At 45.6% G+C, this 22,587-nt stretch overlaps 1 protein-coding gene across 2 annotated transcripts in view; it reads right to left on the reverse strand.

Annotated features, from left to right (window-relative positions):
* Gpatch1 (G-patch domain containing 1) overlaps positions 1–17,604 on the reverse strand; it is a 43,128-nt gene extending 25,524 nt beyond the window's left edge. Inside the window, exons 1-8 of one of the 2 annotated variants that reach the window (XM_034523702.2) lie at positions 17,458–17,604; positions 8,606–8,740; positions 7,466–7,551; positions 6,429–6,589; positions 5,395–5,492; positions 4,305–4,363; positions 1,613–1,855; positions 118–265 (exon numbers count right to left, since the gene is read on the reverse strand). In XM_034523702.2, the coding sequence (XP_034379593.1) occupies positions 118–265; positions 1,613–1,855; positions 4,305–4,363; positions 5,395–5,492; positions 6,429–6,589; positions 7,466–7,551; positions 8,606–8,740; positions 17,458–17,530 (1,003 nt within the window). In that variant the 5' untranslated portion in view covers positions 17,531–17,604. The remainder of the gene's footprint in view (positions 1–117; positions 266–1,612; positions 1,856–4,304; positions 4,364–5,394; positions 5,493–6,428; positions 6,590–7,465; positions 7,552–8,605; positions 8,741–17,457) is intronic. The other variant, XM_076932185.1, reaches the window with a different exon arrangement.
* Positions 17,605–22,587: the final 4,983 nt, after the last annotated feature.

Below are 22,587 nucleotides of genomic sequence, written 5' to 3' on the forward strand. Positions count from 1 at the left end.
TCCTGCTTCATTGATAACCCTTTCCTCTACAGGTCTGGCACTCCAGTACCAGAGCCTGCAGTCCCTTATCCCAACAGCCTGACAACCAGTCCTACCATCTGGGCTGCCAAGAAGTACCTTTCTGATTTTTGTATTGTTTGGGAGCTGTCCAGCCATAGAGGCCATCTCCAGGCTCCTCGTCCTTCAGCACAGTGTCATACTTGGATAGAGTTTCTGTGGCATAGATGTCATCATCTTCCTCTTCCAGGGCACCTACACCAAAAGCCTATAAAACACAAGGTTTCAAACAGGGCTCCCAGGCTGGAGGGTCTGTCTGCATTGCAGGGCTAAACTGTATTACGGATCCAGCAGATGCATATGCACTTGCAGATCACTGAGAGAGAAGCAAATGGGAACGCTTGGTTAGAAGAGTCTCGGGTCTATGAAAAGCAGTGACCAGAGGCAAATGCCACATTGTAGCATTGGCACAATCCTCCAGCCCCAGCAGCAGATGCCAGCACAGACATGAAGAACACCCACACAGCACTGAAAAGACAGAAATGGGCCGCTGAAAACAGAATGGCAGACACATCTGTCTTGTCTCTGGTCAGCAGGGACAAGGTCTGCACTCTGTAGGAAACAGCCTGCAGTAAATTGACTTTTTGTTGGAAGAAGAGGAAAGGTATGCAAAGAAAGAACGAAACAAAGTAACCAACTTTCTTTCTTTCTTTCTTTCTTTCTTTCTTTCTTTCTTTCTTTTTTTTTTAAGATTAAAATCTCGCTATGTCACCCTGACTGTCCTGGAACTTGCTCATGTAGTCCAGGCTGGCCTGGAATTCACAGAGGTCCATCTGCCTCAGCCTCCCGAGTACAGGAATTAAAGGAATGCACCACCATGCCGGCCCACTTTCTTTTTAAGAGCCTGTGAGTTGTCTGAGAAGGTGGGCAACAGAAAGCTCTGAAAGGACCAAACCTCCAAGTGAAACCGACCCAGGTGCTCCAGGCTCAGGGTGTGCAGTAGCGAGGGGAGGCTCAGCTTAGAAGGAAGCCAGCTTTATTTATCTGCTGGACCATCGTGTGGGCCCTCAGTTGCAACTAGACTAAATCAAAGTATTGGAAAGGTGTTTTTCTGTGCGGTCCCACCAGGATGGGAAAACAGACCTCCAGCTGGGAACGTGGGTTTTCACCAAGGATGCCACAGGCTCTCGGGCACCACTGTTAGAATTAGGGTGGCAAGCATCACAGGTGCCCCCAAAGGACCTTCAGAGAAACAGAATCTTGGACTGGGCATATGGCTCTGTGAAAGAGTACCTGCCTGCTGTATGCAAGGCCCTGAGTCTGTCTGTCTCTCTGTCTCTACCTGTCTCTGTCTATCTCTTTCAGTAATGGGGCTGGAACACAGGGCCCTACATACACTAGGCAAGACCCCAGAACTGAAAGAGAAAGAAACAGAGACAAAGACAGAGACAGAAAGGAGAAGAAAAAGAGAAAAAGGGGGAAGGGGCTCATGGGGAGGCAGGATGGGACTTCAAAGTCCTCACTGAATGAACAAAATACCTACTATGGACTGACCTACCATGGGAAGTATACTTATTTATCAGTGTTTCTGCTTTTACAACACAGAAACTTTTACCTGGCCAGAAATGCCCAGTTTTCTTCCTTTACTCAATCCAACATCTCCAAGAAGATGGCTGGTCCCCTCAGATGCTCCACCAAAAAGATTCAGGTGTTCTCCTGGCATCCCAAACAATGCTTGGTGGGGGTCCAGGCCCTTGTAGGCCAACCCATGTACATTATCTTTAGGTGTAAAATCCACAGGCGTGACGTCTTTAGGAGCAAAAGTCACATTGTCAGGCAAGTAGTCATCATCTTCATCCTATTTCAAATGTTTGAGGAGGAATTAAGGTGAGTCACTCTCAGGTGTCAAGTCCTCTTAGAGTTCAGTGATTAATTCCAAACAAAACAGTTGCCAGGCTTGTATTTCTGCTGCCGTGAATGACCAGATCCCATCCCTGGAAAAAAATGATACTAACAAAAGCAACGTCATGGTGAAACTAGAAACCAGTGCTTCTCAACCTTCTTAAAGCTTCTACCTGACCCTTTAATACAGTTCCTCACATTGTGGTGACCCCAACTACAAGATTATTTTGTTGTCAAATACTATTTACTACTTACTATTAATACTAATTAAAACTACTTCAGGACTCTAATGTTGAGAATTGGAATATAAATATCTGATATGCAACCCCTATGAAAAGGTTGTTCAACCCCCAAAGGGGTCACAACACACAGGTTAAGAACCACTGTTATAAGCAGAGCTTGGAAAGATGGTTCAGCCATTAAGAGCATTCACTGCTTTTGCAGAGGACGAGGGTTCAGTTCCCACCACCACATTAGACAGCTTGCACCTGCCTTTAACTCTACTCTAGTTCCAGGGTGGCTGGAGTCTTCTCCTGCCCTTGGTAGGCACCTACACACAGAGAGAGACTAACTAGAAGACACACAGCTTTTTAAAAAGGAAGAAGAAGAAGAAGAAGAAGAAGAAGAAGAAGAAGAAGAAGAAGAAGAAGAAGAAGAAGAAGAAGAAGAAGAAGAAGAAGAAGAGGAGGAGGAGGAGAGGAGGAGGAGGAGGAGGAGGAGGAGGAGGAGGAGGAGGAGGAGGAGGAGGAGGAGGAGGAGGAGAAGAAGAGGAGGAGGAGGAGGAGAAGGAGGAGGAAGAGGAAGAAGAAGAAGAGGAGGAAGAAGAGGAGGTGTCATCATCATCATCATCCTCATCTAGGGCTGGAGAGCTGCTCAGTGGTTAAGAGCACTGACTGCTCTTCCAGAGGACCTGGGTTCAATTCCCAGCAACAACATGGTGGCTCACAACCATCTGTAATAGGATCTGATGTCCTCTTCTGGTGTGTCTGAAGACAGCTACAGTGTACTCATATACATACAATAAATAAATAAATCTTAAAAAAAAAAAAAAAGAATTTAGCCAGGCAGTGGTGGTACATGACTTTAATCCCAGCACTCTGAAGGCTGAGGCAGGCAGATCTCTGAGTTAGAGGCCAGCCTGGTTTATAAAGCAAATTCTAAGACAGCCAGGACTGTTACACACACACACATACACACACACAAACCTACCTTGAAAAAAAACCAAAACAAAACAAACAAAAGGAAAAAGAAAAGACTATGAAACAAAGGCAAGAGTGTGTATGGTTCAAAGGTACAGCACACACTTAGCACGCAAGGCCTTAGTTTTAAACCCACCAAAATAAATAAATAAATAAATAAGAACAGGCAGGACATGGTAAGGCACAACTTTCTCTTTTCTTTTCTTTTCTTTAGATTTTTATTTATTTATTTTATGTACATGAATACTTTAACTGCGTGTACACCTGCATGCCATAAGATCTTAGTGTAAATGACTGTGAGCCACCATGTGGATGCTGGGAATTGAACTCAGGACCTCTGGACCAGCAGACAGTGCTCTTAACCACTGAGCCATCTCACCAGCACGCCCCCAGCCCCAGGTAGTGCACAACTTTAATCCCAGTATTTGGGAAGTAGAGGCAGGAGGATCTCTGTGAGTGCAAGGCCAGCCTGGTCTACACAGTGAGTTCCAGATCAGCCAGGGCTGCATAGTGAGACCTTGTCTCAATCGATCAGCCAATTAATCAATAAATAAGATCAGAGTCGGGATAACTATGGTGCCAGCAAGTCATTGACTGTATTAGCTGACACAGTAACAATAGCTTTAGGGTATGGTTATTCCAGGACAGTGGACTCTAACAGATTCCTACAATTCCTCATGACCTTGCTATTGATTTATTTATCTGTTTGCTTGGGTATTTTGTCTGCTTAGGTTTTTTTTTGTGTGTGTGTTGCATTGCAATTTTTATTACATTTATTTATTTGTGTGTGTGTGTGTGTGTGTGTGTGTGTGTGTGTAAGAGAGACAAACTGTATGTGACATAGGCATGCATGCCTATGTATGTAGAGGTCAAAAGGCAACTTGTGGGAGTTGGTTCTCTCCTTATATGTGGGTGCCAGGGATCACACTCAGGTGGTCAGGTTTGGGAGCAAGCACCTTTCCCCACTGAGCCATCCCACTGTTTTCTGAGGCAGAGTCTCACTATGTAGCTCAGGCTAGGTTTTTCTTTCTGCCTCAGTCTACCTATTGCTGTGCACCAGCATGCCTGGCATTTTTTAATTTTTCTCTCAGTAACTGGGATCAGACCCAAGGCTTTGCATATGCTAGGCTCAACCACTGAGCTACATTCCCAGTTTGCGACCCTAAAATTTCACCATCATGAAGTAGTACATTCTACTTAACATACCTCAGACCCTTCGGAGCCTCCAGGCGGCAACGCACAGCCATAGATCTTAACACCAGGATCTACAAAAGAGATCCCAAAGGCATTAGTCATGAGTGAAGAAAAATAAAGCCCGAGCCACTGGCACTCATCAGAGGCACAGGGCTGCACTTGTAAAGGTGCCGTACCCTTAGGGTCCCGGGAGGACAATAGGTGCAATCCACCTGTGTTCTGATGATGTACTCCAGGGACCCAAAGGACATCACTCCTGCCTTCAAAGGGTCCGCTCACAGTCTGGGAACACAGAGGGCATGGAAAGAGCAGACAATAATGGGAGTGTAGTGTTGCTCAGTGATATGGCCCTTGCCTGGGATGTGTAAAGCCCTAGGTTCAATCCTCAGCATAAATAAATAAATAAATAAATAAATAAGGAGGAAGGGGAGGAGGAGGAGGAAATAGTAATGTTGACTGTGACTCTGTGATTCAGTTAAGGTGTGGCTGGAAAGCAAACATGTGTACTCCTGGTAAGAATGTGAACCTGTACAATCCTTCCAGAAGTTACTGTGCATTACACCTATTTCACCTAAAACCTTAAGCTATGTGCATGCTACCTGATTCTCTGGTCTATTTCTAGGAATATGCAGCTTTCCTAAAATATGCTGTGGGGCTGGAGAGGTTGGTTGCTCAGTGGCTAAAAGCATCTGTTGCTCATGCAGAGAACGTGGGTTCCATTCCCAGCACCCACATGGTAACTCAAAACTATCTGTTAACTCCAGTTCCAGGGCCTCGACGCTCTCTTCTGGCCTCCCAGGCTCCTGCACACATGTGGTATGCACAGCACCTCAAGTGCTGGGATTAAAAGTATGTGCTAGCATGCCCAGCTAGCAATAAAGAAATCCTTTTTTTTAGAAAAACTATGCTGTAGTTAGGGTCATGGCTCACAGCTAGAAGCCCAGCACTCAGGAGGCTGAAGCAGGAGAATCATGAGTTTGAGGCCACCTGAGTTACACAGAGAGCTCTAGGCAGCCTGAACTGCAGACTTCCACTCTGTCTCACAAGACAAAACTAAACAAACCAGAATGTGAGCTGCAAAGGGGGCCTCAATTGGGCTTACCCGGTTTCTGTCGCCTCGCCTTTCTCTTCACCCGAGGGCCGACTCCTTGTCCTTCCTTCCAACCCATTTTTCTTAGCAACTCAAAGCCAACAGACAATCTAGACAGGATATGGAAACAGTGACAGTGAACCTCACTGTTAGTAAACAACTCTTCTCCAGCTCCTCTGCCTGCCAGCTCCGGGGAACATCCTGCATCTGTAGTACAATGGACCAGCCAGTGGGCTTGGGGCACATCCAAACTAGGGGAGACACACATCTGACTCTTTGGCCTTTGAGATGGGCCTGTAAAGACTCTGGGAAGTCCTTGTCAAGGAAGCCTGTGTCCCAGGAACACCAGGAAATTCTAATCAGGCCACACACCCAGAACAGAAGAAAGTATACAGAAATCAAAAGTCGGGTAACACCCATGTGGCTTCGTAAGTCTGCCCACTTAATGAGAAAACAATAACTTCTTTTCTTCTATCTCTTCTCTAGGCACACTTTCCCTAGCACTTCAGACCTCACCAACATTTTGGTCTTCCTTATTCTTCCTGGAAGGCTCCCTCCCCAGCCTGTGTCTGCTCTCCAAACCAGCTTCAAGCGCCTGTCTTTTTATGTCCCCATTTTCTCCTCTATTCTCATTCTCTAGGCAATGACTGAGATTTATACCTCGCTTGTAGGAAGGGAATATATCTTTTAAACTAAGAATATTGTCTTCAAGCTGAGGGTGAAGAGAAAAAAAAGAGAGAGAAGGGGAGGGAGGGTGGGGAGGAAGAGAGAGAGGGAAGGAGGGAAGGAAGAAGGGATTAAGGTAGGGAGGGAGGGAGGATACAAGCAGGACAGAATCCACAAGGCCTGTGAAGAAGGTGAGGAAGGGAAGCTACCCCAGTTCCTAACAGCCTTCCATTGCAAGGATAAAGGGAGACACTCAGGGTGAAACCCCTTCTCTTAGTCTTCCAGTCAGACAACACCTTGTGCCTGCAGCTGAGCTATCCCTGAGAAAGATAACCACACATGTGCAAAGCACCCATGCTGGGAACAACACCCCCCCTCACTTTGCTGGTGTGATGAGGTCATCAAGCAGCGAGGCTCCAGGAATGGGGGCTGCAGCAGCTGCCAGCTGCCTGGCCTTCTCCCGTATTCTGTCTTTGGTTTTGGAAGCAAAATCATCTGTGGTAACAATTGCTTTAGGTGCTATCCCGAATTCACTAAGATCCTCCAAAGAAGAAAATTAAATAGAATTAGTTCATTTATACACACACAACAAATGCACTTGTACTAATACAGACACACACAAAATAAATGCACTTGTACTACACACACAACAAATGCATTTGTATGAACACACATGACAAAGTTTTAAATAGAGATCAGTTTTCTGTAAATATGCAAAAAGAAAGAGAGAACTCTGGGTTCTGGAAATATGGCTCAGTGGTTAAGATCACTGGCTGCTCTTCCAGAGATTCTGGGTTCAATTCCCAGCATCCATACAGCAGTTCACAACTGTCAATAACTGCAGTCCCATGCAATCAGATGCCCTCTTCTGGTATATATACATACATGCAGACAAAACATCCCTATACACTAAATAAATAATCCAAATTTAAAGAGAGAAGCCAGATGTGGTGGCAACTTGCCTGTGATCCTAGCACTAGGGGAGGCTGGAGTGGGAGGGTTAAAGTTCAGAGCCAGCCTTAGCTACATGGCAAGACCCAGGGGCTCCTTTTCCTGGTAGCTTACAGCTTACTGCATTGCAGTTGTCTCAGGGGTGAATCCATGCCTAGGTTTTGATAAAGCCATGGGGTGCATCAGGGTCCCTGTGAAAAGCCACAGGCTCAGCACCATTGACGCTGAGTTAGGAACAACTAGAGATGTTCAAGTACATTTGCCTTTACATGACATTCCTGACTTCAGAAACTGTCCCAGTATCCCTTGCACAGACATCTGAGTGATGGAGAAGTCACTGAGAGGCACCCAGGGCACAAGCATAACATCACAGAGGTGAAGCCTCAGATAGAAAGGAAAGCTTACACGGGCTTTCTAGGGAGCAAGAAGGCACCACAAGCAAGGACACTGTCGCTTCCTGACCCACCTCTTCATCCATAAAATCTTCAGGTCCAAGAGCAGATTTGTCTGCCCTGTTCTGTCTTGAAGACACAAAGGTAGAAGGTGTCCATCCTGGAAGGAAAGGAATGTAGACTCTTATGATCCCAGACAGTATTTCATTTGCTGTTTGTTTGCATTTCTTTATTAAGGTGGAGTCTCGTACAAAGGCCTGGCCAGGCCAGCCTGGACACTCGGTAGACCAGACTAGGGATATAGCTCAGTGGTAGAATGTCTGCTTTAGCCTGCAGTGGGGTCCTAGGTTCTATCTCCAACCCCTAAGTAGGAAAGCATTCAGTTAATTGTGTAGTGTTTGCCTGTAATCCCAACACTCAAGAGACAGCAGAGCAGACGGTCTACATTGCAAGTTCTGGATTAGCCTGGTCTATATAGTGAGACCCTGCCTCAAAAAAATAAAAAAATAAAGGGAGAAAACAAAAAAAAAGAAAGAAAACAACATGCAATACTTTAATTACAGAACTGATTTTACAATATAGTGTGACATTTTAATTTATTTTTCTCAGGTCATGAACAAGTAGTAGTTCGTGTGTGCAGTCCTGTGTCAAATAACTCCTGGGCAGTTCTGATGCTATCCTGGTTCTATAACCTCCATGACCTCCAGTTGCCTCATCTGCAAAACTGCAAAACACCCGTGACACTTGACCTTCTTAGTCACTGGGTCAGAGGTACAGCCAGTGATGAACTGGGCACCTGCCTGAGGGTACTCAGGGTAAAGCAAAACAAGGGAAGTCACTATCTGGCTTTAGCCACCTGCCTGGAATCTCTCCATTCTCCATGAAGTAGGAGAAAGGTTCTTCCCTGTCAGGCTGCACCCAACAGCATGTGTAAGTCAACTCTGGGAGCCACCCTGATGTTCAAAGAATATTTCTGTACTCTATGGTGTATGTACCAACAACTTTATTTTTTATTAAAGTCAGGAGAGGATCTGGACATGGAGACTCATGCCTATCACCGTAGCACTCGGGAGCCTGAGGTGGGAGAGTGTAGATTTCCAGGCTGGTCTGAGCTACATGGAGAGACTCAGTTACACAGACAACACTCAGGAGGGGGAACTTGAGCTCTGTTATTCACATGCTTGAACAGTCCTCTGGCCCCTGCAGAACCGTACCTTCCTTTGAGCCGACGGTATTGAAGTAACCAGCAGAGAAACCGCCACTAAAGGCTCCATGGAAGCGCTTGTACCTTCCTTTCTCATCTCTGACAGTCTGGTCCTGAAGAGGAATGGGTTTCTTTGGTCTTTCACCTGAAAAAAGGAGTTGGGGGTGGGGGAAGAGAGGAGTATGATGAGTTAGAAAGGGAAAATGTCATTTCTTTTTTTTGTTGTTTTGTTTTGTTTTTGTTTTTGTTTTTGTTTTTCCGAGACAGGGTTTCTCTGTGTAGTCCTGGCTGTCCTGGAACTCACTCTGTAGACCAGGCTGGCCTCGAACTCAGAAATCCACCTGCCTCTGCCTCCCAAGTGCTGGGATTAAAGGTGTGCACCACCACTGCCCGGCTGTCATTTCTTAAACCTAATGAATTATATTCACTTTTAACTCCATGGATATCCATTTAATTGAAGTTGCTGTTTCTACACATTATTAGCTTATAGTTTACAAACAATATGTTTTGGAAGATTCTGCTAAGAAATATGCTGCAGCAAAAATGTCCAAGCCGGGGATGGGCTTAGTGGACACAGTGATTCCACATACATGAGAGCCCTAGTTCAGACACCAAGAACTCTACTGTGGATTGAATGAGAAATGTCCCCCACAGGCTCAGAAATTTGAATATCTAGTCCCTAATTGGTGGCACTATTTGGGGAGGTTGTGGAATCTTTAAAAACTGTAGCCTTTTATCCCAGCACTAGAGAGACAGAGGCAGGTGGATCTCAGCAAGTTAGCGGGTGTGTGTGTGTGTGTGTGTGTGTGTGTGTGTGTGTGTGTGTGTTGGTCTTGCTGGAGGATGTACATCACTGACAGCAGGCCTTAAAAGTTTATAATCTCACCCTACTTCTAGCTTACTTGCTTGTGTTTGCTCTTGATATGTGATTTCCCAGCTTCATGCTTAGGCTTTCTGCTTCCATGCCTCCCACCATTGTGGACTCTCCCTTTACAACCATAATCCAGGGTAAACTCTTTTTTTCTATAAGTTGTTTTCAGTCATAGTATTTTAACACAGCAACAGGGGAGCAATTAATACACCTACATAAAGCCTGAAGCAGTTGCTCATGTGTGTAATCCCAGCATTCCTACTCCAAGATGGGAGGGAGACACAGGAGAACCCCTGGAAGCCCACAAGTCAGAGAGCCTGGTGCGCTCAGGAGCCCCAACCGAAGAAGCCCTGTCTCACCAGAGGTCATCCTGCCCACCATACTCATGCCATGAAATGTGAGTGCTCACACTCACACATACAAACATGTACACATGTAATACACATGTACACAAACATGTACACATCCAAGATAAAAGTATTCTGCTTTTCCTACTAAATTTCATTACAAAAACCAAGTTAGGGCTGGAGGGGTGGCTCAGTGGGTAGCATTTGCTGTGCAGATCATAGCACCTTTGGGAAAGCCAATGTGGACTTGGACAGTCCCATCGCTGAGGGAGGCAGAGATGAGGTGAGGGAAATGAAGAGGCGCAGAGGAAGACAGCTAACACTGACCTCCAGTCTCCAGTCAAGTACACACACACACAGACTTTTAAAAAATTATACTGGGAATTGGGTGTGATGGCACACACTTTTAACCCCATCACCTAGAAGGCAGAGGCAGAAGATGGCTATGAGTTCAAGGCCTGTATGTATATGTGTATACATACATATATACATACATACATACATACATACATACGTGTGTGTTCGTGCGTGTGCACATGCCATGAAACATGTGGGGAGGTCAGGAGAACTTTTTTTATTGTTTTGTTTTTTGAGACAGGGTTTCTCTGTGTAGCCCTGGCTGACCTCCAGCTTACCCTGTAGACCAGACTGGCCTAGAACTCAGAGATCCGCTTGCCTCTGCCTCCCAAGTGCTGGGATCGAAGGTATGTGCCACCATGCTGAGCAGAGGACAACTTTTAAAAGTTGATTTTCTCTTTCTACCATGTATGTCCCAGGAATCAAACTCTTGTTAGCAGCAAGCACCTTTCCCCACTGATCGCTCTCCTGTCTGCCTCTTCAGCCCTGTCTGAAAAGGAACCGGCTGGCACACTGTACAGCAAAGGCCACTGCACACATGTAGCCTAAAGCAAATGTTCCTTAGGCTTCAAGTTTTAGGTGTTATGGCACACACTGCTGCCTACAACTCAAAAGCTCTGCTTGCTTCCTTTATTTGAAAATAATGTTTATTTTATTTTATTTTATTTTATTTTTATTTTTATTTTATTTTTACAGTTCTGTCATTACCCCATTCCCCGGTTCGCCCTCCCATAGTTCCTCATCCCATTCCTCCTCCTCCCCGTCTCCAAGAGGATGTTCCGACACACGCCCATCCCACCCTCCCAAGCTCTGCATTTAAAATGTGAAAGGGATCCAGGTTTGGTGGCACATACTTTTGATCCAGGAATGTCTGGAACAGGCAGCAGGCCTTCGGTCAGTTAGGGGCATGAGGTGGGTCACAATGCTGCACACATCTCTCCAACACAAACTCCACAGTCACAGTGCAGGCCCTCAGTCAGCTGAGCTTCTCTATGCCTGTGCCTCCCAAGCTCTAAATGTGAAACCATGCCTGTAAATCCACGCAACCCGAGAGTAAGCCATTGGATTGCACTAGAAACCCTAATCAGAGACAAACAGACTAGTAGCTATTTCAAAGTTGTATGTGAACATCAGACAACACTTGTGAAGACCTCATCAGAAGGGACACACAGGAAGTGCTTTTAAGAGGCCAGCTAGCATTGCTGCTCTTGCTGTTAGCATTCTGTGTCACAAGTGAGGTAGTCCCTAAAGGCCAGGTGTGCCCGTGACTTCATTAATTAAACTAGTTCTTATTTCTTAAACAAAATTAATTAATTAAAAAGCCAGGCATAGCCAGGCAGTGGTGTAATCCCAGCACTCAGGAGCTAGGGGCTGGTGGATCTCTGAATTTGAGGCCAGCCTGGGCTACAGAGAGTGTTCTAAGACAACCAGGGTTACACAGAGAAACCCTATCATGATAAACAAACAAACAAACAAACAAAGAAACAAAAAAGAGTCAGGCATAGTGTGATGCATGCCTGTAATACCACTTGGGAGACTGAGACAGGAGCATTGCTGTTGAGTTTGAATCCAGCCTGGGCTAACATCAGATTCTATCTCAAAAGCTACTCCCCCACCCCCAATTCCCCTACCAAATAAAAAGAGCTTATACTAAGAGGCCAGGTAATCTGAGTTCGATTAACCCTCCTGCGGCACAACCTGTTCATTTTGTGGTCTTGGGCAAAGGACTTAATCTCTTGGGCTTGGCTTCTGAAACTGTAAAATTAGCATAATGACAGAACCCATCTTGTTGTGGTAGCAACAAGAATTAAATATCACTGACTAACAGACCAAAGATGGAGCATTTGCCTAGCATGCAAGACAACCTGGGCTTCCTTCTCAGCATCAACAAACAAACCATCCACAAAGCCTTGCTATAGTGAGACTCAGTTAACACTAGCTATGGTGCCTTTTTTACTTTAAAGAACTGGGCTACAACCAGGGTCTCATCCTGCAGGATTTTCATTGTCTGTTTTGTTTTCTTTAAAAAGCAAAACAACAACAAAAACAAAAACAGGGTCTCACATGCCCAGGATGAAGCCAGAGTGAGCCTCCAACTCACTCTGCAGCCAAGGATGAGCTTGAACTTCAGGAACTTCCAACTCCACTTCTTGAGTACTGCGATGACAGACATGGCTTAGTGTGGTTCTGGGGATAACATAAGGCTTCAAGCATGCCAGGAAAGTACTCTGCCTAGTGAGTTATAGCCCCAACTCCAATTTTCCCCATTTCTTTAAAACTTAGTACACATACTCCATTACTTTGTATGCATCTGACATGACTCCTGTCTTGGTCAGATTTTGCAATTTCAGCACCACTGACAGTTTGTTCTGTGTAATTCTTTGTTGTGGGGAGATGTCCTGAGTGCTGCAGGATGTTTAGCAGCATCTGTGGTGGGCTTGCTCCCCTCCCCTTCCTTGTCCATCCCCTGCAGCTGGGCAAGGTGAGGCCCTGGGCTAAGGTGAACTATTCTTGCAGCCTTCTTGACCTAGAAGGGAAGATAATATCTGCAGACAATTAAGTGGGACTGGTGACAGCTGGTCATGAGAGCCACTGGTGTGGCCAGCCAGGCCCCACAGAGCTCCTGAGATGGTACTGTTTTTAACCAGGTTGACGGAAAACTCCAAAGAGGAAGTGGTACTTTAGCTGGGACCTACTGTAATCATGGTCACTGACAACAACTAATTTTCCCCTTATCAGGGGCTGATAAGTTGCTCATTTATCATACCTGGATAAGAGTACTTATTAAGTAGCTGCCTGAGGTCCACAGTTAATAAGCACAGAGCTGAGACAAATCTCAATTCTATCTCCAAGCCAGAGCTACCACCCACATTGTTCCTTACATATTCTTCAGCTAGAAGTTCACAAAAGCCTTGCCTCTGGAAGAAGCCAGGTTCTAAATACTGGTTAAAAAAAAAAAAAAAAAAAAGCTAAACACAGAACGCAGCAGGGGAGACCGGTGGGCATGTGTCAGACAGCATAAAGAAACCCAGAATGAGCCGGGCGGCAGTGGTGGCGCCACACCTTTAATCCCAGCACTTGGGAGGCACAGGCAGGTGGATTTCTGAGTTTGAGGCCAGCCTGGTCTACAGAGTGAGTTCCAGGACAGCCAGGACTATATAGAGAAACCCTGTCTCGAAAAACCAAAAAAAAAAAAAAAAAAAAAAAAAAAAAGAAACCCAGAATGAGCAGAGTTTTGTTAGCTGCAAGTAAAGACACAATTCTAGCAGAAGCATTGGCATTAGCTTCTGCCATCAAACAGGAGGTCTAACAGGGCAGTGCTGCACCTGGGGAGAGGAATCCTATCATAGAATAATGCATCCTTAGCATGCACAAAGCCCGGACTTAATCCAAAGCATACCCTCCCTATTAAAAACAAACAAACAAACAAACAAACAACACAGAACCCTATAATGTCAGGTATACTGAGACAGTCCAATTGCACTAGAGGAGCAGGAAGAAGCATGAGATGGAGCCAGAGGCAAAGGCTGACTGTACAAGACCCTTGGGCATGGCGATACAGGGTCTGTGACATCCTCTGTGTTGAGGGAATATCCAGGTATGTTTAAGGGTAGTAGTTACAGCATCAAGGAGAAGAAAGAGGAAAGAAAATAGCCCTGAATGAATCTGTACAGAAAGAAGGGCAGGCAGGAATTGAGGATTCTATAATGTGTGGTGGTGTCTAAGGAAGAGTAGGAAAGTACTGTGGACTTCTTCCTTCCCAATCACTGTCACTAAACTCCCCAGCTAATACCTAACCAATAATCTTGCTGTCAGGACCAGCAACTTTAATTAAGGTTTAATTAAGTCAAAGGAGCCAGTCCTCCACCAGTGTTTACCTGACCTGACAGCACAACTTCAAAGGAGGAGTAAGAGTGATTATTGGTCTAGTTGTAAAATGCAGCCAGACTTCAAAGTGTTTAGAGAGCGGTGGATCAGGGGCTGTAATATAACTCAGTGTTAGAGAGTGGGGTCAGCACCAGGAAGGCAGGAGGGAGGGAGGAGGGAGACCAGGAGGGAAGGAGGAGGGAGACCAGGAGGGAAGGAGGAGGGAGACCAGGAGGGAAGGAGGAGGGAGAAAGTTCCAAAGCTTCTAAAGTTGAAGTTATAAAGCATTTCCAGAGAGGCTGAAGAGATGGCTTATCAGTTAAGAGCACTTGCTGCTCTTCCAAAGGACCGAAGTTCAGATCCTAGTACCCACACCAGGCAGCTTGCAACTGCCTGTAAATAAAGTTCCAAGAGACCTAATGTCCTCTTTTGATGGCCTTTCCCAAACACAGACATGCATGTGTATAAATAATAAAATAAATCTCTCTAGGTCAAAAAAAGAGAAAATCCTACAAATCAATGTCATTTCCTTTCACCCCAAAGCATAGTTAGACCAGGTTATTTCATTTCTAACTTTTGTTAAAAACAGGAAGAACCGGAGGGTCTGGCAAGATGGCTCAGTGGATAAAAGCATTTGTTGCCCAAGCTGGCAACCTGAGTTTAATCTCTGGGACATACATAGCAGGAGAGAACTGACTCCTGAAAGTTGCTGCTGACCCCTGCACACAAAATGGGCGCATGCATACCCTCCCACTGTGATAATAATATAATTTAAAACTAGGGAGAATTAGAAAAATCCAAGTCAAACAGTTGATGGCTTAACAGCATTTCTTTCCTTTCTCAAGGAAACACCTTGAGGAAACACTTTTCCTCAAGGAAAGACCAGAAATACAGAAACGATACAAATGGATGTTCAATGGGGATGTTGTGCATGCATGACCCTTGTCCTCTTCCACAGCTATGTCTAGCCAGTCTCCACAACACCCTGTCACTCCCTATGGCCTCTTCAGTAGCTTGTGGAGGATACTATCCAATAACATCACATGTTTTAGTACTTGTAAGTCCTGTGCTTTTGTTCTCTATTAAACCTGAAACTCCTCTAGTCAAAGATCTTTATCAACTGATTCTTTACATGCATAGGGTGTTGTGTTTGTCAATAAAACTAATGTGATCTTAGTTGTATTGAACAAACAGGCTAGAATTAGGGACATAGCTATGATGGTCATGTTCCACCCCACAGTCTACTTGAAGAACTCTGCAATTAGGGCTGAGGGGACTTTAAAGCCAGGGTACTAGGTGTAAATTGGATATGTATGTGTAATGTTATAATATACTGTGTAAAGATTATCCTTTATTATATATTATTATATATATATAATATTATATATTATCCTATGCTGATTTCTCTGTCTCCATATCTGGTTGTAAGCTGGACATGGCATTGTAATGCTTATTCTAAGTATCTCCTGCCTCAATGTTGTGTAAACACTGCTTCCATTTATTCTCTGATTTGTCAATAAAAGCTGCTCTACAAGTGGCTCAGCAGGACAGAGAATAGGGCTGGTCTCCCAATCCCAGCCAAGGGAATGGGAAGGGAGGGAGGGAGGGATGGAGGGAGGGAGGGAGGGGGGGGGAAGGGGCATTCACTGTGAGAAATGGGTCAAGGAGACATCATGGGAACACACCTAGAGCGGAGAGAGCTAGCCCAATACTAAAATGCAAGGATAGCATGAATTTTGGCTGGGACGTAGCCAGATTAGCTTAATTAATAACTGTTCAGCTAAAAAAAAAAAAAATAACTGTTCAGCTATTATGCTGTAAAGCTTGATCAAATAAATCTTATAGTCTCTGTCTCTGTCTTGGGAGCTAGCTGGGATAAAGAAAAATTACCACATCAAAATGCACGAACACAGATGTCTCTGAGGAAACACAAGGGCAACCTTAACCCATACAAGAACTTGCTCAGAGACTAGACTTTGTCTCCCTTTGGTCAGCAGAGTGTAGGAGTAGAGCCATAATCCGGCAAACATTTCTAATGATTAGAACTGCTTGGGCTGGGATATAGCTCAACTGTTGAATGCTCGCCTAACAAGCATAGAAGCCTGAGTTTCATCCTTAGCACCACACAAACTGGGCATGCAGCACAGGCCTGTCATCTCGGCACTTGGGAGGCAGAAGCAGGAGGACCAGAAGTTCAAAGTCAGTCTTCACCACACAAAAGTTTGAGCCTAGCTTGGGCTACATGAGACTCTGTCACAAAAGAACTGTCTAAGACATATGTGATATGTGATGTGCAAGGCTGTAATCCCAGTACTGGGAAGGCTAAGAAAGGAGACTAGCCCTGTGTTTAAGGCCAGCCTGGTCTACATATCTAACAAGGCCTTGGACTATATAGAAAGACCCTATCTTATACCCACTCCTGTCAAAAAAATAACAGTTAGTAAGGAAAAGTATCTCAGTGAAAATATCTCAGAGGTCCAACCAACAGGTCAAGATGGGAAGCAGGGGTTGGGGGTGGGGGGTAACCTTACCAACAAAAATCTACAGGTAACTTCTGGCCCACCACTGTGATTCCTCTGTCTTCCCCACAAGGTTAACACTGCTATCAGTGGTATGAACACACAGTAGATAAATCTAGTCATTAAGACCCTGATCCTGTCTCCCCTACCCCCCCCCCAAAAAAAAAGAAAACAGGAAAAAAATAAATGTCTCTTTGTATACACTGAACCAAGGACTTTTCCTACCCTTAGTATAAGAGCCAAACTCCTAGCTGGGGGTGATGCCACACTGTTGTAAACCAAACACATGTTAGGCAAGAATAGGAGGATCAAGAGTTCAAGTCCAGTCTTGGCTATATAGTGGGTTTGATGTCAATGTGAGTTACATGAGATGCTGTCAGAAAAAGGAAAGATTCCAATTCTTGGAGCTCGGTATGTAGCTCAGTTGTCAAGTACTAGGCTAGCATGCGTGAGGCCCTTGGTTCCATCCTCAGCAACACGTACACACGCACACACATTCCAAACTCCTTACCATTGCAAGTGCCACCCACACTTGTTCTGACTATCCCTCGACTGCTAAGCTGTCTGCCACTTTAGGGAATTTCCTATCTCAAGTGTTTCTCCCAGATCTTTCCAGGTCTGGCTTCTTTGACTTTCAAGTACGGGTGCAAACGGTCCTTCGGGACAAGAGACTGACTGACCACCCTCCATCATACTCAAGTTGCCTAGTCATTCGTGCATCTCCCACCCCGCCGCGTCCTTCTCTGCCCGACCCCCGCCCCGAGAACGCGGCGCCCAAGTGCGGTGCACAAGCCTCTCCAGCGCGTTCCCTGTGCCCACAACGATCGAGCCCAGACCCAGGCCAAGACGTCGCTGTCGCCCACGTGCTTAGACTCCCAGTCGTCAGCCATCGGACCCGCACCTTCCTCCAGAGGCTCCAGGCCCGTTCCATAGCTGATCAGATCCTCGTCGCTATCACTGTCCAGCGCCGCCATCCTGCTCCCTTCCGGGCTCCGCCCCCTCGCTACGGGAGCCTCTATACGCCAAGAACATTCACAGTTTCGCCTCCGCGAACTGGAACACACTACAAAGTTGAATTGTTTAGGGTAAAAAGTGTCACCTCCTTCTTGCAGAGCATACTCCTATGCAAGGCCTACTCCAGTTGCAGTTAAGATTGGTATCTGTGCCGGGAGGTGGTAGTGCACACCTTTAATCCCAGCAGTCAGGAGGCAGAGGCAGAAGAATCTGGGTTCAGCTGAGATTCAGTTCAGAATCTCTGAAGTCAGATTGGTCTACAGAGAGTCTCAGGACAGCGGAAGCTACACAGAGAAATCCTGTCTCGAAAAAAACAAAAACAAACAAACAAACAAAAATACTGGTCTCTGTAACACCCTATCCTGACCCTGTCATGTGCCTGAGTACTAGAAGAACACAGCGATAAAATGGTGAAACTGCCCAAATATCCTGCTGCAGGGCAGGGTCTCTGTAATTCCATACAGCGTGCCTGTCCCTTCGCCCCTGCTTTATTTCCTCAGCCAGCAATCAATGCCAACCCGATCTTCCACCCATCCCAACCAGCCTCCGGAAATATGCTTACCCAGTCGCCACTGTCTGGCCTTCTGTACTGGAAATGGGAAGGAACCGACAGGCAGAAGCATCTGCAGTACACATCATATGAACCGGGCCACACACACGGTATTCTTGTCGTCTTCGTATCTTCAAAAGTGAGGCCTCCTCCTAGACTTATGGAAGGATTCGCTGACCCTGAGAATATCAGAACCCTGCATGCTAAGTAAATTGTTCAAAGACAAGAAACAAGACACCAAGCATGGATAGAGAGCTGGATGTCGGCCTAAACTACACAATGAAACTCTGTAATAAATAATCAAATAAATAGAAAAAAGATAAGAGAAAAAAAGAAAAAGAAAGAAAGACGTGTGGGTCCGAGGCGCAGTTCAGTGGTAGAGCAGGAGCTGAGCATGTCTGAAGGCCTGGGTTTTCACTCCCAGAGACCCAGGTTCTGTTCTTGCACTGACAAAAAAAAAAGACTGGATGCTGGATAGATCAATAAAAAGAAGGAAGGAATGCAGTAAGGAACGTGGAATGATGGGGTCAGGAAATAACATGGAAAGAAAACTGGAGAGAGGAGGAGAGAATAAAAAGGAGAGAGGAAAGAAGAAAAGCAGACAAAGGGGGCTAAGGATGCTATCTATTGGTCCTTCAGCAAATCTAAGACACAAGCATCTACCAATGGGTGCAGTTATCTCACTTCACAAGCTTGTCCAAGATCCCTCTTCCCCCCATCCCCCGCCGCCAAAAAAAAAAAAATTGGTGGCTCACACTTTTAATCTCAGCACTCGGGAGGCAGAGGCAGGGGGATTTCTGTGAATTCAATGCCAGCCTGGTTATCTAAGTGAGTCCAGGGCTGCCAGGGCTCTGTTTCATAGAGAAACCCTGACTTGAAAAGCAAATAAACAAACAAACAAATAAAATATAATTAAGTTCAACTAATAAGGTGTGAAGCTAATATAAAAACCTCTCCTGGAAGCCCAGGCTTTCTTTCTTCCTTTTATTTTTGACAAGCTCTTAATTGTTAACAATGCATGATGATCATAGTCTCTCCCAAGGAACTCTTTCTTATCCCCTTGTTGGCTTAGAGACAACTCAGCTAGGTCCCTCCCAACAGAGACCTAGCAATAGCTTGTGTCATCACCTGCTACCATTGCTCCTCGCCCTAATGCCAGCCTATAGGAGGACTGCTCCCTACCCCATACACTCTCTCTCTCTCTCTCTCTCTCTCTCTCTCTCTCTCTCTCTCTCTCTCTCTCTCTCTCCTTCCCCTCCCCTCCCCCTCCCCTCCCCCTCCCCCTCCCCCTTCCCGCTCCTTCTTCCTCTCCTCTCTCCCCTCTCCCCTCTCCCCTCTCCGGCTCCTCTTCTCTTCTCTTCTCTCTCTCTTCCCATGTGTTCCTGGCCAGGCCCTCCTTTTGTCCTCTATCCCTGCTTTCTCTGTCCTCATGCTCTGTCTGCCTCTACCTCTTCTCCAAGTCCTCGCTCCCTTCTCTTCCCTACAATAAACCTCTCTTATACTAGGTCTGTGATTTCTCAGGGGGTCACCTTGGCATGGGCCTGCCAGTTACCTCCTTATCACCGCTACCACATTATATTTCATAACACCCCTTCCCACTCCTACTGAGGTCCTTCTTCTGAATTAGCCCCTCTCCTACTTTCACATGCATGTGTATGTGTGTGTGTGTGTGTGTGTGTGTGTGTGTGTGTGTTGTGCAGCAAGCCACACCTGCTATGTGTCCTGTGTTCATGATTGCAATGACTCTGTCCTAGCCAGTAGACAGTGTTTCATGACACTCGTCGCCATTTCTCTGGCTCTTCCCATTTTTCTGTCCTCTCTTCCAAAGTATCAGCTGAACTTCACAGGGGATCCATCTAAACACCAGTGTAAGGTTGAGCACTCAACAATCCTTTCCATCACCTTGACCAGATATGAATGATTTAACCACAGCCCACTACAAAACGGAAATCCTCTGAACCTGGGCGTGGTGGTACACACCTTTATTCCCAGTAGTTAGGAGGTAGTTAGCAGGTGGATCTCTGTAAATTCGAGGTCAGCCTGGTGTTCATAGTGAGTTCCAAGTCAGCCAAGACTTTGAAGTAAGACCCTGTCTCAAAAACAAACAAACAAACAAACAAACAAACAACCCAAAACAAAGAAGCCTCTTTGACCAAAGTGAAGAACAACGTTGCCCTGGGTATAAGCATAAATATTCAGAAGGCAGTTTGTCTACATGGCCACTTAAAAATCATTAGTAGTAAATTACTGATGAGGGCCTTTGACCTTCCAGATTTGAACAGATTTACACTAACAGACATATTTCCTCTCATAAAGTGAACCTGGAATCCTATTAGAAAGTAAGTAGTCGGTTACCCCCAAAACTGTCACACCACTGTGGCACCAGTGGGCATATCTTGCCTGGTAGGTCACTATTACAGCACATAGGGGTATGTCTGGGTAAGATCACTGATAACTTTTCTTCCTTCAGAGGCCTACATAGCACATTTTGGCATTATAAACTCTAATTAGCAGAGAGGAGGCTTCCAGCTCACACTCAGTGTAATCCCTGTGTCCCATGGTATTTATCCTCAATGTATTATATCTTCAGCAATAGGATTTAATTTGTTTCTCCTCCTCCTCCTCCTCTCCCTCCTCCTCCTCTCCCTCCTCCTCTTTCTCTTCTTCCTCTTCCTCCTTCTCTTTCTCTTCCTTCTCCTCTTTCTCTTTCTTCTCCGCTTCTTCCTCCTCCTTCTTTTGTGGGAGAGGGATTTTTGAGACAGGGTTTCTCTGCATGTCTCTGGCTGTCCTGGAACTCATTCTATAGATCAGGCTAGCCTTGAACTCACAGAGATCCACCAGCCTGTGCCTCCCGAGTGCTGGGATTAAAGGCATGTACCACCATTATCACCTGACTATTTTTTGTTCAATAGTGGTGTGTGTGTGTGTGTGTGTGTGTGTGTGTGTGTGTGTGTGTGTTTAGTTTCATCTAGCTAGGTGGGTTGTTGCTAGCAGGGTCTCACTATGTACTCCTGCTAGCCTATAACTTGCTATGTTATGCAGACCAGGCTGGCCTGGAATTCACAAAGATCTGCCAGCAATTAAATGTGTACACCACCACACCAGTCTACAATTGGGTCTTACCGTCTAGTTCTAGGTGAATGAAGAGGAAAAAGAGGAGGAGGAAGAGGAGGAGGAGGAGGAGGAGGAGGAAGAAGAAGAAGAAGAAGAAGAAGAAGAAGAAGAAGAAGAAGAAGAAGACAACAATGAAAAGAGACATCACTGCTCCTAGGTATTGTGGAAGAGAAAGTTTATTGTAGGTAAAAGGGAGACCATAGCCAGAGGCAGGTGTTAGCATTTTGTCTAAGCTCTGCCCCACAGTTACCTGGCAACAGTCAGGTGTGCCTGACTCACTATAAAAGGAACTGCTTTTCTCATGGCTGGCTTCTACTTCTCTACTTCTCTTTTCTCTTCTCTTCTCTTCTCTTCTCTTCTCTTCTCTTCTCTTCTCTCCTCCTCCTCCTCCTCTTCCTTCTTCTTCTTTTTTCCTTCTCTCTCTCTCTCTCTCTCTCTCTCTCTCTCTCTCTATATATATATATATATATATATATATATATATATATATCCCTTTCTCTGTCTCTACTACCCTCTCAACTCCCCTCCCCATGCCCTGAATAAACTCTATTCTATACTACAGTGTTGTATGGCTGGTTCCTTCCTATAGGAAGGAATGCCTCAGCATGGGCCCTTTGAGGTAGCCCCTTCCCCCATACCTGGCTACACATCTACCAAACATATTCCTTCTCTCTCTTTCTCTTTTTATGAAACACATCAGCAGGGACATCTGGGAGAGTCCAAAGTGGATATAACCCTAAGCCAGGTCAGGAGAGGGGGAGGAGAAGAGGAGAGAGAGTGGGAATCAGGTACAGCAGCCAAGAAAGAGGGCAAAAGGAAAGAGAGGGCAGACTACCCAGATTGGCTGGATTATAGAAGGAAGAGCCTGGGTGCACAGGCAGCCCCACAGAATGGGGTGTGCCAGCCATTCCTTGTAGATATGACAGATAGGGACTGAGAGATGCTGGGAGAACCTGGTGGCCAAAATCTGCTTTGATATGTTAAATAGGCACCTCAGCCATTTGTCCCAGGGTTTGAGACTAAACAGTGGGTAGCCACAGTCAAGTCAAGCAATCATCCAGTACTGTTTTGGAGCCTAGCCTAAAGGTTGCCTGAACAATGACCCAGACAAGAAGCACCTAGCACTAAGCCAGGGTTTTTAAAGGGAAGGTTTAAAGACAGAAGACATCTTGTATGGATGCTGAAAGGCTCTTCCACTTGTCACGCTGCTAATGGCAATCCAGCTCCTTTCTGCAATGGGGACAATTCCTTGAGCACACTTGTGGTTTTCTCTGTTTGAGGGGGCTCTCCCCATATCATGACTCCCTGCCCCATCCCCTTCATGTCTGTGCTGTAAAGATTACTTTGTCTGAG

Source organism: Arvicanthis niloticus, chromosome 1 (assembly GCF_011762505.2).
Source record: "Arvicanthis niloticus isolate mArvNil1 chromosome 1, mArvNil1.pat.X, whole genome shotgun sequence".
Taxonomy (NCBI): Eukaryota; Metazoa; Chordata; class Mammalia; order Rodentia; family Muridae; genus Arvicanthis; species Arvicanthis niloticus.